This window comes from Podarcis bocagei (genome assembly GCF_964188305.1).
Source record: "Podarcis bocagei genome assembly, chromosome: 3".
Lineage (NCBI taxonomy): Eukaryota > Metazoa > Chordata > Lepidosauria > Squamata > Lacertidae > Podarcis > Podarcis bocagei.
Window position 1 is genome coordinate 90,591,445 of NC_138127.1, and position 17,523 is coordinate 90,608,967.

At 43.6% G+C, this 17,523-nt stretch overlaps 1 protein-coding gene across 4 annotated transcripts in view; it reads left to right on the plus strand.

Annotated features, from left to right (window-relative positions):
* EPAS1 (endothelial PAS domain protein 1) overlaps positions 1-17,523 on the plus strand; it is a 132,626-nt gene that overhangs the window by 78,173 nt on the left and 36,930 nt on the right. For all 4 annotated transcript variants that reach the window (XR_014006495.1, XM_081188496.1, XM_081188497.1 and 1 more), the window contains 4 exons: positions 10,412-10,563; positions 11,763-11,847; positions 15,263-15,381; positions 15,497-15,699. Coding sequence is in view for 3 of the 4 variants with exons in the window: in XM_081188496.1 (XP_081044622.1) it covers positions 10,412-10,563; positions 11,763-11,847; positions 15,263-15,381; positions 15,497-15,699 (559 nt within the window). In the remaining variant the exon portion in view is untranslated. The remainder of the gene's footprint in view (positions 1-10,411; positions 10,564-11,762; positions 11,848-15,262; positions 15,382-15,496; positions 15,700-17,523) is intronic.

The following is a 17,523-nucleotide window of genomic DNA, read 5'->3' on the forward strand; positions in this document are numbered from 1 at the left end:
CTCTTTCAGAAAAGGGAAGGCAGTCAGGGAGATGGCCTGAGCTTGTTTCGAGAAAAGATCCTTACCAGAGCCAGAAAGTGGGTAAGGAACAAGGAAGATATGTGTGAAAAACAGTTTTTCTGTGTGGTTTAAGAAACATCATAAGTGTTGGGGTGGTGGGTTTTTTTTTGCAAAATGGACCTGTTTGTAATTTATAATATGCACTCTACAAGATTGCGCCTGATATAAGGATCAACCTGAATGTTTCAAGGATAGCCCAAGGCATAACACTTGTTGCCGTCTTGGACTTTATTGGCTGTTTTTGGCTCAGTGAATGTTCTGTTTGTGGGGGGGACAGGGACTGGCATGCAGTCTAAGACAGCAAGCTTATGCACATACACCTGGAAGCAATCTTGCAAATGCAGGAGGACTTAATTTCTAGTAAACATACAGAATGAAGATACACATCAATACATCAATCAAAATATAAACGTGAGGAGTGATTAGGTGTCCTGCCCCCTCATGTGTTACCCCCGCCCCATGGGAGAGTTGGTAATCAGATTAGCTATAGTACATTTACCAGTTTTGATCAAAACTTGGACCAAACTCTGTTGCACTTGCAATTTGGGGGTGGACCGTAGCTCTGTGGCAGAGTATCCGGGCTCAGTCCTTGGTGCCTCCAGGTCGGAATGGGAAATACAACTGCCTGAAACCCTGAAAATCTCCTGCCAATCAGAGAAGACATCCCTGAGCTTGATGGACTGAGGCAGCTTCTCAGGTCCTTATGCAATTGAGAACTTCAGTGTGGTCAAAAGTGGTGTTAAGTCAGTGTGCAGTGACTTACTATGTGTGTGGAAATAAGTCTCCCTGCTCATTGGGATTTATTGCAGGTAAACATGTCAAGGATTGTTGCTTTAATTCAGGTGTGGCTGTTCTGTGGCCCTTCAGATGTTGTCAGAGTCCCAAGTCAACATGGTCAATAGGGAGCAATAATGAAAGTTGCAGCCTAGTATCATCCGGTTAGTCATCTCCGCTTCAATTGCATTTATACTACTACTGTCAGTGGTTTGTGCTCTTAAGATGAAATCTACAATCCATTTACTTTGGGGCATGAGCAATGGAATCTGGAATTATTCAGGGCTGTTGTAGCGCAAAGACAATTGTATATTATCGACGTTTTTGTGAGCCTATAAAACTCAGTGGATTTGTAACTGGCTGACTGACCGAACCCAAAGGGTGCTCATCAATGGTTCCTCTTCATCCTGGAGAAGAGTGACTAGTGGGGTGCCACAGGGTTCTGTCTTGGGCCCGGTCTTATTCAATATCTTTATCAACGACTTGGATGATGGACTCAAGGGCATCCTGATCAAATTTGCAGATGACACCAAACTGGGAGGGGTGGCTAACACCCCAGAGGACAGGATCATACTTCAAAACGACCTTGACAGATTAGAGAACTGGGCAAAAACAAACAAGATGAATTTTATAACAGGGAGAAATGTAAAGTATTGCACTTGGGCAAAAAAAATGAGAGGCACAAATACAAGATGGGGGACACCTGGCTTGAGAGCAGTACATGTGAAAAGGATCTGGGAGTCTTGGTTGACCACAAACTTGACATGAGCCAACAGTGTGACGCGGTAGCTAAAAAAGCCAATGCAATTCTGGGCTGCATCAATAGGAGTATAGCATCTAGATCAAGGGAAGTAATAGTGCCACTGTATTCTGCTCTGGTCAGACCACACCTGGAGTACTGTGTCCAGTTCTGGGCACCACAGTTCAAGAAGGACACTGACAAACTGGAACGTGTCCAGAGGAGGGCAACCAAAATGGTCAAAGGCCTGGAAACGATGCCTTATGAGGAACGGCTAAGGGAGCTGGGCATGTTTATCCTGGAGAAGAGGAGGTTAAGGGGTGATATGATAGCCATGTTCAAATATATAAAAGGATGTCACATAGAGGAGGGAGAAAGGTTGTTTTCTGCTGCTCCAGAGAAGCGGACACGGAGCAATGGATCCAAACTACAAGAAAGAAGATTCCACCTAAACATTAGGAAGAACTTCCTGACAGTAAGAGCTGTTCGACAGTGGAATTTGCTGCCAAGGAGTGTGGTGGAGTCTCCTACTTTGGAGGTCTTTAAGCAGAGGCTTGACAACCATATGTCAGGAGTGCTCTGATGGTGTTTCCTGCTTGGCAGTGGGTTGGACTCGATGGCCCTTGTGGTCTCTTCCAACTCTATGATTCTATGATTCTATGATTATAATAAATACCAGTTGTAAGTCCTGCTGCTATGTAAGCAGGAATCTTTATATTTCTTAAGTGTCACTTTTTGAACAAAATGACATGTATACAAAAGCATGTTGGTGCTTCTGCACATTGGATTGCGGAGTTTTGGGTCTGGATCATACCTGAGCTGTTCATTCTTGCAAAAAGAGAGCCTGGTTTTTTTAGCTATCCGCTACATTCCAAGAAGCTGGATGGAAGGAAGTGAGCAAGCATCTGCGGAAATGTGTTCTGGCCCTCTGGAGCTATGCACATCCTGACAGTGGGAATCAATCAAAGCTTGTTTACAAAAGATATTTTTAGCACAAAAGGCATATTTTCTTTGAAAATTACGCTAGGCATTTGCTGTAAAGGGACAATGTCAAATCGGGCATTGATTCGTGTTTGGGGTTATTTTTATTTTTTTGCACTTTTCACTTACTCTACATAACTGATAAGGTACAAGACATCGGAAGCTGCTATATTGAGCCAGGTCAATGGCCCATCTGGCTTAGTATTGTTGGTGCTGACTATCAGCATCTCTCCAGGGTTTCAAGCAAAAATCTCTCCCAGCCTTACCTGGCGATGTTGGAGATTGCACTTGGGACCTCCACATCCTCCACCAGTCATAGAATCATAGAATTGTAGAGTTGCAAGGAACCCAAGTGTCATCTGGTCCAGCCCCCTGTAATGCAGTCAGCTATGGCCCTTCCTCTTAATTGCTTTCTCTTAGCAAAACTATAGTTTTAGAAGGCAACTAAACCAAGGTTCGAGGTAAAGTCTAGAACAGGATGGTCCGACACGCAGCCTATGGGCTGCATGCAGCCCTCCAGGCATTGTTTGGCAGCCCTCTACAACATTTGACACCCAGCCCTCACACTGCCTTCCCTAAGCAAGGCACTAGGGGAAGGGTTGTAAGGGCTCTGACATGGTCCTAGAGAGCTCCCGTATCCTTCCCAAAGCCTAGCTAGCACTTTCCCAGCTTGGAAAGGAGGTGGGAGGGCTCTAGGAGCCTGCCAGAGCCTCACGCCTCCTTCCTGAAGTCCAAGTTAACTAACAAATAATTATAATGATTATATAAATAAATGATTATATATAAAACAGGAAAAAACCAACTATAGCCCTTTAAGGCAGACAAGAGTACACAAGGTTGCTTAATTTTTCTCCGAGAGAAAAGCTTTGATCAAATTAAAGCCTTTGGCTTATTGCTGTTGGAATTGAGGAGACAAAGCAGATTTCACGGTGGTTCAGCCCCATAAACTGGAAGCGGTGGGTGAACATAAGAATAGCCTGCTGGATCAGGCCAAGGACCCATCTAATCCAGCATCCTGTTCTTGCAGTGGCCTTTCAGATGCCTAAGGGAAACCCTCAAGTGAAGAACAAGAGTGCTCTCCCCTCCCGTGGTTTCCAGCTACTGAAGACTGGGGAATGGCCAATGTAACATCCATTTTGAAAAAGGGATCCAGGGATGGATGCTGGAAATGACAGACTAGTTAGCTGTCTCTGGAAAACTGATGGAAAGCATTGTTAAACATAACATAGCCAAGCATGTAGAAGAACAAGCCTCGCTGAAGCAGAACCAGCATAGCTTCTGCAAGAGCAGGCCCAGTCTCACTTAACCTAGTAGAGTTCTTTGAGAGTGTCAAGAAGCACATAGTGAATTTCAGAGTGGCTGTTGGAGCCATTGTAATGAACTTTAGTAAACCCCAGCAGAAAATGAAACAGCTCAACCACCCATCCAGCTTTGCTACAGTCAGCCTCTTAAAGCAATTATGATTGACTTGCACTGTGCCCAGATAATTTGCTAATTACATTTTGTAGCAAATTTTGACATATACGCTGTTTGGGAGAGCAAAAGGACAAACGAGGCATTTTCATAATTGAAGTTGTTCATTCGCCTTTTCCATTCAGTGACGCAAGGACTATATCCTCAGAAGTATGGAAAGCTAGCTTTAAGTTGTCCAAGGACACCACACCCAGGTGTGCATGTTTGACACCTGTTTGACACCATTCGTCTATCTATGTAGCTCAATTTTAGGAGCACCACAGGTAAGGATCTTGTGGCCTTCCAGATGTTGCTGGACTTCCATCACCCTAAACTATTGACCATGCTGTCTGGGACTGATGGGAGTACCAGTCCAACAATATCTGGAGGGCCACAGTCTCTCCACCCTGGTCCACAATGACGGAGATCAAGCAGCTTTTTAGGGTTTCAGAGAGCAGCCTTTCTTAGTCCTACCTGGACATGTTGGGGATCAAACATGGGACCTTCTGCATGCTCCAACACAAAGCTATAGTCTTTCCACAAAGGTTCCAGGCCAACACTCCATTATATAGTAAAACGGATGATACCCAGCTCTACCTCTTTCTTAAATTGGAACCAGTGAGGGCAGTGAAGGTCCTGTGTGAATGTCTGGAGGCGGTTGGAGGATGGATGGCGGCTAACAGATTGAGGTTGAATCCTGACAAGACAGAAATACTGTTCTTGGGTGACAGGGGGCGAGCTGGTGTGGAGGACTCCCTGGTCCTGAATGGGGTAACTGTGCCCCTGAAGGAGCAGGTGCACAGCCTGGGAGTCATTTTGGACTCACAGCTGTCCATGGAGGTGCAGGTCAATTCTGTGTCCAGGGCAGCTGTTTACCAGCTCCATCTGGTACGCAGGCTGAAACCCTACCTGCCTGCAGACTGTCTCGCCAGAGTGGTGCATGCTCTAGTTATCTCCCGCTTGGACTACTGCAATGCGCTCTACTTAGTGTCAGATCACCAACATCCTTATTATTATTATTATTATTATTATTATTATTATTATTATTATTCAGCTAGCAGTGTTTAGGAGCAGTACCAAGCGATGGTACAGGGCAGTTGCTTCAGCACATGTCTGATGCAACTGAGGCCCATCACCCCAGCAATCTTTACTTGAGTCCCTGGCTGAAGAGCTTTTCTGAGCAAATCTATATGCAAAAGTAAACAGAACAAAAGGACTTGAATAGACTTCTTGCATTTGACCAGTGTTGCTTTTAGACTACAAGTCTAAACAGGGTTGGGACCTAGAGTAGTGGAAAGGTCATACTTATCATGCAACTTGCTGTGTTATGTGACCTTTGCTCTGTAAAGAGTTTGTTTTGGCTAAACACTGACTGCCTTAAAAGTAGCAGAGCAATACATGTATTGGTATATTTCCTATTGACTTTAGCAGCAGATACTTACTCTATAGCAGTCATCAGTTTTGGCCCATGCACCAGTGTAAACTCCTTTTCCGCTACTGTTTATACGACCAGGTAGTAATGGCTGAATCTGGAAAATATGGCTTTTGTAAGTTTCTTCTTTTTCAGTTCATTTCTCCAACAGTTTGCAATTATTTTAAAAAGTCCTCATGAACATTTGTCAGTATTTGGTGTGTATTTTTCCTAATATAGACATTTTTATATGCAACATGCTATTTTCCTTAATACAGTGGTGCCCCGCAAGACGAAATTAATTCGTTCCGCAAGTTTTGTCGTCTAGCGAATTTTTCGTCTTGCGAATCACGAAATCCCATAGGAATGCATTGAAAATCAATTAATGCGTTCCTATGGTCAAAAAAAGTCCAAACAAAGCCAAATTTGGTACAACAACAGTTTATTAACTGCTCTTTAAAGTCACACATACTGTAAAGAGCAGTTCAAAAATTGAAGGGAAAATAAATTAACTTTATAAACAAAACATGTCTTTGTTTTTAGACAAAGGAAACAAAGTCGCGAGACGTTTTCGTCTTGCGAAACAAGCCCATAGGGAAATTCGTCTTGCGAGGCAAATCGAAAACGGAAAAACCTTTCGTCTAGCGAGTTTTTTGTCTTGCGAGGCATTCGTCTTGCGAGGTACCACTGTATACACATTTTGGCAAACCATTTCCCAGAACATAATGCATTTTTGTACATTATTTTCACCAATACAAATGGTTCTATGTAGACTTTCCACTAATAAATGCATGTTTGTTCACATATCCTTTGGTTTGAGAACTGCATTTCAAAATTCGGAGATGTGTGAATTCCAAAAGGATAGCAGTATTTGTGTGTTGTTGCAAGAAGTACAAATTTGGTAGTTTTTTTAAAATGCAAATTTGTCATTAAAACTGAAAGGAACTCCCCAATCCCCACCACCGAGTGATGATAGTTGCAAAACACAGTTTACTGTTACATATCATTCCAACAAACCTTGGTTTGTACCTTCTGTACAAACCAGGACTGCCAGCCACATATTGAAATTCTGGTTCAGAGCCCCAGTTAACTACAAAATATAGTTTGCTAGTTAGGAAAACAAAACAGGCCCAACTAGAGCAGGTTGAAATATCCATGTGATCTAGCAATCTGTTCTCACAATGGCCAACACTAAGAACACTTTCCTCCATTTGTGTTTCCTACCAAATGGTATTCAGAGAGGCATACTGCCTCTGTAGAACATATTGTGAGAGTGATTATGTTGTACTATCAATGGGAAGAGCTGTTCTTATATTTTACATCCGCCTTCGCCAACTGAGTATCCTCCAGATGTTTTGGACCACAGCTCCCATGAGCCTCTGCCTTCATGGAAGGCACCAGGTTGGCAGACACTGTTCTACCTTTACCAGCCCCCAGAGTATGCTGACAATCCAATTACTTTCTCAGCACTTTGGTTGCATCAGAAAAGGCTGCTAGGCATAGACAGATTGACCACAATCCAGAGAGAGGTACTTTTGGTTCTTCAAAGTCCTGGACACACCCAACATAACCTTTTTGTCTCCCCACCCCCTCCCACCCCATTTCAAAATCAGATGGCTGCATTGCACACAAAGGCGGCTGTTCCCTAAACACAAATCGAAAGACCTGCTGGGTGCTTGCTAAATAATCATGTGGCTCTCTAAATCACAACCTCAATTCGTTCCAACATTACCTAGTGCGAGGAATCTCTTCCCATCCCTGGCGAATAGCTCTCATTGAGTGTTAAGAGTCAGGAGACAGATTGGCATTTAACAGTAGGTAGGACCCAGCATTTCAGTGAATAAATAAATAAAAATCCAACGGCAAAACAAAATCGTTGTTGTTGTTGCAAGACTGAAATTATCATTGGAAAGCAAAAACCAGCCTATCTCAGTGGCTTTCAGCTACTTGGTGGGAATCATCAAATTGGAGGTTCTTGATAGTTGAACTGTGGAACTGCCTGTTGCAATAAAGAAAGCTAGCTACTTAACATGCTCGTCCCCAAAGCAGAAACTCAACACCAAAAAAAGAGGACAGCCGAGGACACCGTCTTGCATGAAATGTGCATATTTTAATTTACAGTCATACCTTGGGTTGAAGTAGCTTCAGGATAAGTATTTTCAGGTTGCACGCTGTGGCAACCCGGAAGTAACAGAGCGTGTTACTTCCAGGTTTTGCCGCTTGTGCATGTGCAGAAGTGGCGACGCGCAGACGCGGGTTGTGTTCGCTTCTGGATGCGAACGGGGCTCCGGAACGTATCTGCTGCCCAGGCAGTCTGCTGCCCAGGCTTTGGTTGCCAACCTGGATGGCTTTAAAAGAGGGTTAGGCAAATTCATGCACAATAAGGCTATCAGTTGCTTATTGTCCCGACGCCTATATTATCTTCTGTATCAGAGACAGTACCAGCCTCTACATATCATTTGCTTGGGATCACACAAGATCATGAGAAGATCAGGCCAGTGACCCATCTACCACACCAGTATCCTGCTCTCATAGTAGCCAAGCAGATGCCCATAAGAAGCTTGCCAGCAGGACCTGAGTGCAGCAGCCCTCTTCCCTCCTGTGGTTTCTGGCAGCTGATACCCAGAAGCATTACTGCATCCAAGACAGAACTTGACTAGTCATCACTTAAAGCCTCATCTTCCATCTCAGGCAGGAGAATACAGTTGCACTCATGACCTACTTGTGAGCCTCTCATAAGCATCTTATTTCTTTATTTTTATGTTATTGTATAGAAGCAGGCAGAATGACTGCTCATGTCCAGCCCTGGTCAGATAGCTGTTTGGGAGGGTTTTGTTGTAGGGGAAATGAAGTCGCACCCCTTTCTTCCTCTCCTATTAATGCTAATTGCTGATTTCCTAGTGAAGCATGTGCAGCTCCAGTAGTTAGATCAAGCGGTGACTGCATCTGCATGGAGTTCCTTATTTAGCTATGGATGCATGTGTAGATATGCCCAGTTCCACATGCATTTCCTAGTAAGATTGGGGCAGTGGCGCATTTCTGTAATTCCAGCATTTTTTGTGATTGTTTATGGGAAGTAGGTTCCAACTGAGTTCAGTGAGGAAGAGCTATAGTAGGTAAGTGGCAAAGGGTCCCATGTTCAGTTCTTGGGATATCTAGGAAGGACTGGTAAAGACTTTCCTCTGTAAGCCCCGCTGAAATTTGCAGATGACACCAACCTGGGAAGGGAAGCTAATGCCGCTGAATACAGAATTGGGATTCATGATGACCTTAACAGATTGGAGAACTGGGCCCAAACTAACAAATTTCCATAGGTGCAATTGTAAGGTTCTGCACTTAGGCAGGATGCACAAATATAAGATGGGGAAACACCTGGCTTCTTAGTAGTACATGTAAAAAGGATCTACAGTGGTACCTCAGTTTATGAACTTAATCCATTCCTGAAGTCTGTTCTTAAACCGAAACTGTTCTTAAACCAAGGAGCAGTTTCCCTAATGAGGCCTCCTGCCGCCGGTGCCCTTCCACCATTTGGTTTCCATTTGTAGACCAAGGTAAAGTTTGCAAACCAGAACACTACTTCTGGTTTTGCAGAGTTTGTAAACCAAATCTTTTGTAAACAGGACTGTTCTTAAACTGAGGTACCACTATAGAGGTCTTAGTGGAACGCAAACTTAACATGAGTCCAAAGTGTGATGCAGTAGCAAAAAAAGAGCTAATGCTATTCTAGGCTGCATCAACAGAAGTATAGCGTCCAGATCAAGGGAAGTAATAGTAGCACTCTATTCTGCCTTGGTCAGACCACACCTGGAGTACGACATCCAGTTCTGGCCACCACAATGTAAGAAGGATATTGACAAGATGTGCAGAGGAGGGCAACCCAAGATGATCAAGGGTCTGAAAACCAAGCCGGTTGAAGAAGCTGGGCATGTTTAGCCTGGAAAAGAGAAGACTGAGAGGAGATATGATTGTTGTTGTTTAGTCGTTTAGTCATGTCCGACTCTTCGTGGCCCCATGGACCAGAGCACGCCAGGCACTCCTGTCTTCCACGGCCTCCCGCAGTTTGGTCAGACTCATGTTTGTAGCTTCGAGAACACTGTCCAGCCATCTCGTCCTCTGTCTTCCCCTTCTCCTTGTGCCCTCCATCTTTCCCAACATCAGGGTCTTTTCCAGGGAGTCTTCTCTTCTCATGAGGTGGCCAAAGTATTGGAGCCTCAGCTTCACGATCTGTCCTTCCAGTGAGCATTCAGGGCTGATTTCCTTCAGAATGGATAGGTTTGATCTTCTTGCAGTCCATGGGACTCTCAAGAGTCTCTTCCAGCAGGAGATATGATAGCCATCTTCAAATATCTGAAGGGCTGTGTCACATGGAAGATGGAGCAAGCTTGTTTTCTCCTGCTCTGGAGGGTAGGACTCGAACCAATGTCTTCAAGTTACAAGAAAGGAGTTTCTGACTAAATATCAGGAAGAACTTTTTGACAGTAAGAGCTGTTTGACAGTGGAACTGTCTCCCTCGGGAGGTTATGAACTCTCCTGGCTTGGAGGTTTTAAAGCTGAGGTTGGATGGCCATCTGCCATGGATGCTTTAGCTGAGATCCCTGCATTGCAGGGGGTTGGGATAGATGACCCTCGCGGTCCCTTCCAACTCTACAATTCTGTGAAATTGTTGTCAGCCAGTGTGTAGACTATGCAGCAATACATGGGCTAACAGTCAGACTCAATATAAGGCCACTTTATGGGTTCCCGATGTCAAATCATTGTGTGCAAGATTGTAGCTTTGTTACCTGAACTGCCACAATATTATAATTATTGTAACTTTTTTCTAATGCTGTTGAACTGTGCAGATATCCGGTAAAAGCAAAGCCATGAACTTTATATCAGATACGGATTTTGGTTGGGATTTGCTAGCATACTGCAAAGCATCATTTCTGATTTATTTTTAATTTTGTGTCTCTTCGTTTTGGTCCTCCCCCTCCGCTCCCCACTCCCTTGTGCAGTCTGTGGTGACAATGAGAGTAACATAGAGCCTGACCAGCAGATGGACAACTTGTACCTGAAAGCTTTGGAGGGATTTATCACTGTCATCACACAGGATGGAGACATGATCTTTTTGTCGGAGAACATCAGCAAGTATATGGGCTTGACACAGGTGAGCTGTTTTCTTTGCATCTCACGTAGCAAGTTGGATGATACTGTGATGCTTATTTATTAAGCTTGTATATTGCCCTTCAGCCGAGGATCACAGAGTGGTTTATGGTATAATATAACTTCTGCTTCTTTCTCTACTTGGTAGAGCTAGTTTGTTAAATGTGGCTTAGCAAAAGCTTCCTGCAAGTACTCTAAGGAAGAGAATGATGGTGCCTTTGCTATTCTGGGATTAGAGTGGCTGCAAGGGTGTTTAGCCCTGAAGAGGCCAGGGTTAAGGTCAGAGGGAGCCAAGATGAGATTTAAATGTGCACAAGTGAAACATGGAATATGCAGATAGGCCTATTCTCTTGCCCAGCAGGTTGCAGTTCCATGGTTGCTTTTAATACCCAAGAATGCAAGGGAAATATTCTTACATGCCACAGTGGCTGTGAGAATCTTAATAGCTTCAAACTGGAAGGGTGGGGAAATGCCATCAAAGATGGAATGGCAAATTAATGGAATATGCAGAGCTGGCTAAATTAATGGGGGGGGGGAAATGAGAGACCATACAGACCAAACGTTTATGAAGAAATGGGATATATATAAAAAGTACCTTAAAGACTGTTGTAATAGCATGATGTCTGTGGCAGCCTTCAATTAACTTCTATGATATATTGGATTTGTATAAGTACAATATTTCTGATAATTAACAACAAAATCTGAGACAAATAGCGCACTAAGTAAAAGAACATATAAAGACATAAGGAGTTGGTGGGAAGTCGTCGGAACCTTAAGAAGATTGTGACAAAGTATAACAAATATTTATAACTTTTTGTTATCTATTAATAATAATAATAATAATAATAATAATAATAATAATAATAATAATAATAATAATAATAATGTGACTTGCAGATGCTTTAAATAAATATCACTCATAAAATGATAAAAGATTATTGCTGTCACTACCATCAGGCCATAGAACAGAGTGGGAAGGAAATATAAATACATAATACATAATACAAGTACAAAAACGGCTAGAGTGTGAATTTACAATGAACAGTCAGCTGTTATCTAAAACATCTCTCTAAAACACTTCTCAAAGTTTCTTGTCCTGTGGTGCATTTTGGGAACAAAACAAGGGGATCCAAAATACGTTCCCAGCGTAAATTCATTTTCGCCACCCCATTTTTTAATCTGTTTGTCTTGATGGTCAAACAGGTGGAGCTGACCGGACACAGCATTTTTGACTTCACTCACCCATGTGATCATGAGGAAATTCGAGAAAACCTGAGTTTGAAAAATGGTAAATAATATTTTTTTAAAAATAATAATAATGCAACAGCAGTATTGCAGTGTACTTTGTGCATCATTTATGGAGCAGTATCCCCAAGAAGACTTGCCTTTAATAATATATTTTGGTGCCAGGCAAGGACGCCTCTTCTCCTGGGCATTTTATTGTTAATTTTCTTTTTTGCTGTTTTGTGATATTTCAGCCAGCTAATTGTGGTGATCATTTTAATGTTGTTGGAGAGGGTGGGGGGGCTTGATTTGGGGAGGTAGATCTTCTTTTATAATTTTTAGTGTTTCATGTTTTTAAAGTCGTTTTTAATATGAGCAATTCTCCTCTCTTCTGCTATAAGTTGTCTTGAGAAGTTTGGAGGGCTTTAAAGTAATTAACTAAAAGTATTAAAAATTAAAAAAGCTAAATAAGCCAATGCAATTCTGGGCTGCATCAATAGGAGTATAGCATCTAGATCAAGGGAAGTAATAGTGCCACTGTATTCTGCTCTGGTCAGACCTCACCTGGAGTATTGTGTCCAGTTCTGGGCACCACAATTCAAGAAGGACACTGACAAACTGGAACGTGTCCAGAGGAGGGCAAGCAAAATGGTCAAAGGCCTGGAAACGATGCCTTATGAGGAACGGCTAAGGGAGCTGGGCATGTTTAGCCTGGAGAAGAGGAGGTTAAGGGGTGATATGATAGCCATGTTCAAATATATAAAAGGATGTCACATAGAGGAGGGAGAAAGGTTGTTTTCTGCTGCTCCAGAGAAGCGGACACGGAGCAATGGATCCAAACTACTAGAAAGAAGATTCCACCTAAACATTAGGAAGAACTTTCTGACAGTAAGAGCTGTTCGACAGTGGAATTTGCTGCCAAGGAGTGTGGTGGAGTCTCCTGCTTTGGAGGTCTTTAAGCAGAGGCTTGACAACCATATGTCAGGAGTGCTCTGATGGTGTTTCCTGCTTGGCAGGGGGTTGGACTCGATGGCCCTTGTGGTCTATTCCAACTCTATGATTCTATGATTAATGTATAATAGAAAGATTTGTGTGTCTCCCCAAGCACTTCGCCTGTCTGAACCTCCAGACTCGAGACCAAATGCAATGGCTGCTTCTCCTGGGGAATTTATTGCAACCAGGGAAGTATTTTCTTTTTAGAAAGTGTGAGCTAATGCCAACTGTTATTTGGCACTAGGGCAATTATCTCTAGGAGAAACTAGGAGGGGGATTTGAGTTCCTATGGTCACTTCCTAATTCCCCCTGGCACGAGGAGATGGTAGCTGCTGTGCCAGGAAACACATTTCACTCTTCCAAGAGGATCTGCTTTATAGAGCCTTGGGGATCCTGAATTTGGACAAACGAAGGAATTAAGGTGTTGGCTTCTGCCTGCAGTGAGCAGAGCTGACGGTCGGAGCATTTGAATCCACCGTCTGTGCCAGATCTCACCCAAGACGCATCCTGAGGCCTAAGCAATGGCTGAAGTGTTTTAGGATACAGTCCATGGAGCAATAATTGCTTTGAACAGCTTTCCCCCACCTACTGCCCTGCAGATGTTTTGGATTACAACTCGCGTCCGCCCAGCCAGCATGCCCAGAGGTGCTAAAGGCTGCCTTAAAACAGGGATGGGAAGTTTGTGGCACTCCATCTACTGCTTGGCTGCAGTTCTGATAATCCATAACTATTGGCCATGTTGGCTGGGGTAGATGGGAGTCCATATATTTTCCCATCGCTGCTTTAGAATGTCACCAGTTAACCTTCAGTGCAGCAATGCCAAGCAGAGAACTGTTCTAGGGAGATGATAATCACCTGGTTTCTCAATCAGCTGCACAGAAACTTTGTAGAGTAATCGAAACAACAGATAACAGGGTGGATCAAATAATCTGCTAACCTGTGGACAAAGTGTTTATCTCTCTTGCGCTTCTGAGCTTTCTTCCCCCTCACTGCATCATGTGATGAAATGAGCATCTTATCATGTGATAAATTGCAATCCTCATGGGAGTCGCATTGTTCTCTGAACCCACCCAAACTGTTCTCAGATTAAGTGAGTGGTGCTGATGCAGATGGCTTCACCAGACTGGATGGTCAACATGCCCAGAACAAAGAGGGGCAGTTTTTACACAGGGATTAGCATATTTATTTAGCGAAATTTATGTACCTGTAAGTTGTTTGCAGGGATTGTTAAAATTGTCAAAGAAAACAGTTAAAGGGAATTAAAAACATTTAAAGGTAACAGTAAGAAGGAATAAAAGATGCCAACATCTATGTTTGGATAAAAAGGTAAAGGACCCCTGAGAAGTTAAGTCCAGTTGCAAATGACTCTGGGGTTGCGGCGCTCGTCTCGCTTTACAGGCTGAGGGAGCCAGCATTTGTCTGCTCCGCAGTTTTTTCCGGGTCCTGTGGCCAGCATGACTAAGCCGCTTCTGGTGCAAAGGAACACCAAAACCAGAGCAGCGCACAGAAATGCCGTTTACCTTCCCGCCGGAGTGGTACCTATTTATCTACTTGCACTTTTTGGGGTGCTTTCAAACTGCTAGGTTGGCAGGAGCTGAGACTGAGCAACGGGAGCTCACCCCATCACGGGGATTCGAACCACCAACCTCCTGATTGGTAAGCCCGAGAGGCTCAGTGGTTTAGACCACAGCGCCACCTGTGTCCCACAAGTGTTTGGATATGCTTGCCTAAACGTAAATATTTTAGGCAGGCTACTCTCTGGACTTGGTCTTGTAGATATGACCAGAACCTAGACAGTGCTCCCAGTTTTCATTCCACAGGGCTGGTTCAGAAGGGTACCATGGTCAACGGTCACAAAAGCTGCAAAGAGATCAATAAGCAAGGCCACACTCTTCATGCCCTGGTCATTCATCAAAGCAACCAAGGGCAACTTAGGCTGAACCCAACAGATCTAAATCAATGTCATCAAAGATTGCTTGCAGCTGTCTCCGATCACCTTCCCCCAAGGGGAGATAGTCTTGACTGGTTGGTAGTTATTCCAGTCCAAGGGACTGTTTCTTTAGGAATGACAGCACCACTGTCTCTTTCAAGGCACCAGGAACCAGCCTCCCATGCAGTGAAGCATTAACCATGCTCTGTACCCAACCAGTCAACCCCCTCTGCTAGATTGACTAACCCAAGAGAGTCAGAGGGCATGTGGTTCGACATAGAGCTGCCAACACCTTGTTCACATCAGCTGACTGCATAAGCTAAAACTGATCTCACACCACACCAGTGATTTGGCAATAGGTACTTCATCCGGAACTGCCAAGGTCACCCCAAAATCGATTAACTTTATCCTCAAAGTGTGTAGCTAGTTGATTGCAGCGGTTTTGGGAATGTTCCTACTCTGGTCCTTCCGAAATAACTGCTGGCTGGTTACTAGAGCATGCAACGGAAACTGCAAAACAAGCATTAAAAAAGAATCTTGTCCACATTTTTCTCAGGTCCAGGCTTTGGGAAAAAGAATAAAGAGGTGACCATGGAGCGGGACTTCTTCATGAGAATGAAATGCACTGTTACCAACAGAGGCAGAACTGTGAATCTAAAATCGGCCACATGGAAGGTACTTTTTTTTTAACGTATGTTTTTTGAAAGATTTAATCTACTCAAGTTGCTTTGTTTTTTTTAAAAAAAACCAAAACCCTTGTATTAGTACAAATAGTTTCCTTATGTTTCAGGTTTTGCACTGCACTGGACAACTGAAGGTCTATAATACATGCCCTCCTCATGCTCTCTGTGGCTACAAAGAGCCTCTCTTGTCTTGCCTGATATTAATGTGTGAACCCATTCAACACCCTTCCAATACTGACATCCCCCTGGACAGCAAGACGTTCTTGAGCCGTCACAGCATGGACATGAAATTCACCTACTGTGATGACAGGTAAAAAGACCAGCTATTTGCTTATAATGCCTCTCCAGCGTGATAAATTGAGAGGCACTGTGGCATTTGCCTCCTAGGTGGGTCATAAGGAAAGGGTTAAATAAGTGTGAAGTGATTGGCCAGTGGGAACCCAAGGGGAGTAGTTAGAGTGAGAGTTGGGAGTTGGAGAAGGAAGAGGGAGGATAAGTCTGTGGGTTGGTCGAGTTGTGTTGAGAGAGAGTGTGAGGAACTGTTAGGTGGAGTCAGATAGATAGTTGGGATAATCAGTTTGAAGTTGTTAGGAATGTATAAGACAGTAAAGAAACTAAGATTAAGAAACTGACAAGAAAAATTAACTGAAACCATAAACTTGTTCATGCTTATAAAAATAAACTTGATTATTTGTTAATGTTAACAACTGTCTGGACTCCGTGGGTGCCCAAGAGAAACGGGTTGGTGGCAACAAAGAAAGCAATCACAGTGGTGGCACAGGGATCAATAGACCGTCAAATGTCCGGGGACCCTGTGTGATCGCCACAGGCACCCTTCTTTAAAGAATATTCTTAGACACCAGAGCAAAACGCAGTTACTTAGGCAAACCCCAAAGGAGACGTATGGCTCGATAGGGAGAACAGTACCACCAGGACTAGAAAAACCCATGGCAAGTAAAAAAAAAAAAAAAGGAGGCCGATGCAAAAGAATTTAAACATATACTCACTTCTGTATAGATATAGCTGCTAAACATTTTAAGCTGGCTGCTGGGAATTAAAAGTATTTTTGTCTGGTCTTTAGCACAACACTGTTCTTCCCTTTTGGAGAGTTTTGGAGAGTTTGTGCCTGCCCTGTATAACAATATCACATTAGCCCCATTTGGGCATGTGGGTAGGGGGCACAGGGGGTACACTTTGCCCCAATATCCCCATCCTACAAGCTTTGCCCTGACCTTCCTGCATTGAGCAGAAAGATCTGAAGAGGGCAACTTCTGCTCAACTAGGAATCCTGATCATACACCTGAACCAGTTGATATGGTAAAAAGTCTAAAAGGTAGAGGCGATTCCTCTGTCCAGCCTGTGTTTTATGCAATGTTTCCGTGAGAATAAACAGCTGTTGCCAACTGAGCACCCTCCAGACATTTAGGACTACAACTCCCATCACCCACAGCCAGCACAGACTTATTACCTACTCCCAACATGGTTGCGCTGCCTGCGGCTGATGGGAATTGTGGTCCAAAATATGTGGAAGGATTCCGATTGGCAAAGGCTGAACTGAAGCAAGACTGTGCAAGTTGTGAGATACCCAAGTCAAATGCATCTGGCCAATTCATGTATTCTGTAACTTGCCTTGGCAATGACTTCTAGTCTTTTTTAAACAAAAGGAAGTCTCTTGTGGCATCTGAAAGACTAACCAATTCAACATGTCGAAAGCTTTTGTAGGCTACTGCATAAAATTCAGCAAGCCGTGCTCACAGGTTGCAGCAGGCCTGATCTAAAGCATCCGTCTTGGCGCTAATCCTTTCCTTGCAATCCTTTTGTTTCTCTTGCCATTCCAGTACTCCCAGCAATGCCAGGTCAGGCTTTCCTGTTGCATCATGGGATTTATTTATATAATTTAACACAGGGCCTAAAAAACTAACACGGGCCCTTGAGCATTCTTTTTGAGATCAACCTCGGAAAGACAATGGGACTGTTCATGTGCTGTCTGAGTTAAACATTTGCAGGAGTTCAGCTTCCGTGAGAATATTTCATGAGGCCTGGAAATAAAGAGGGCAACATTCAGCACTGCCCTGAACCCACCATGAGAGGAAAAAAGAAAGTTGAGCGGTTGTAAGAAAGATTTAAACTAATG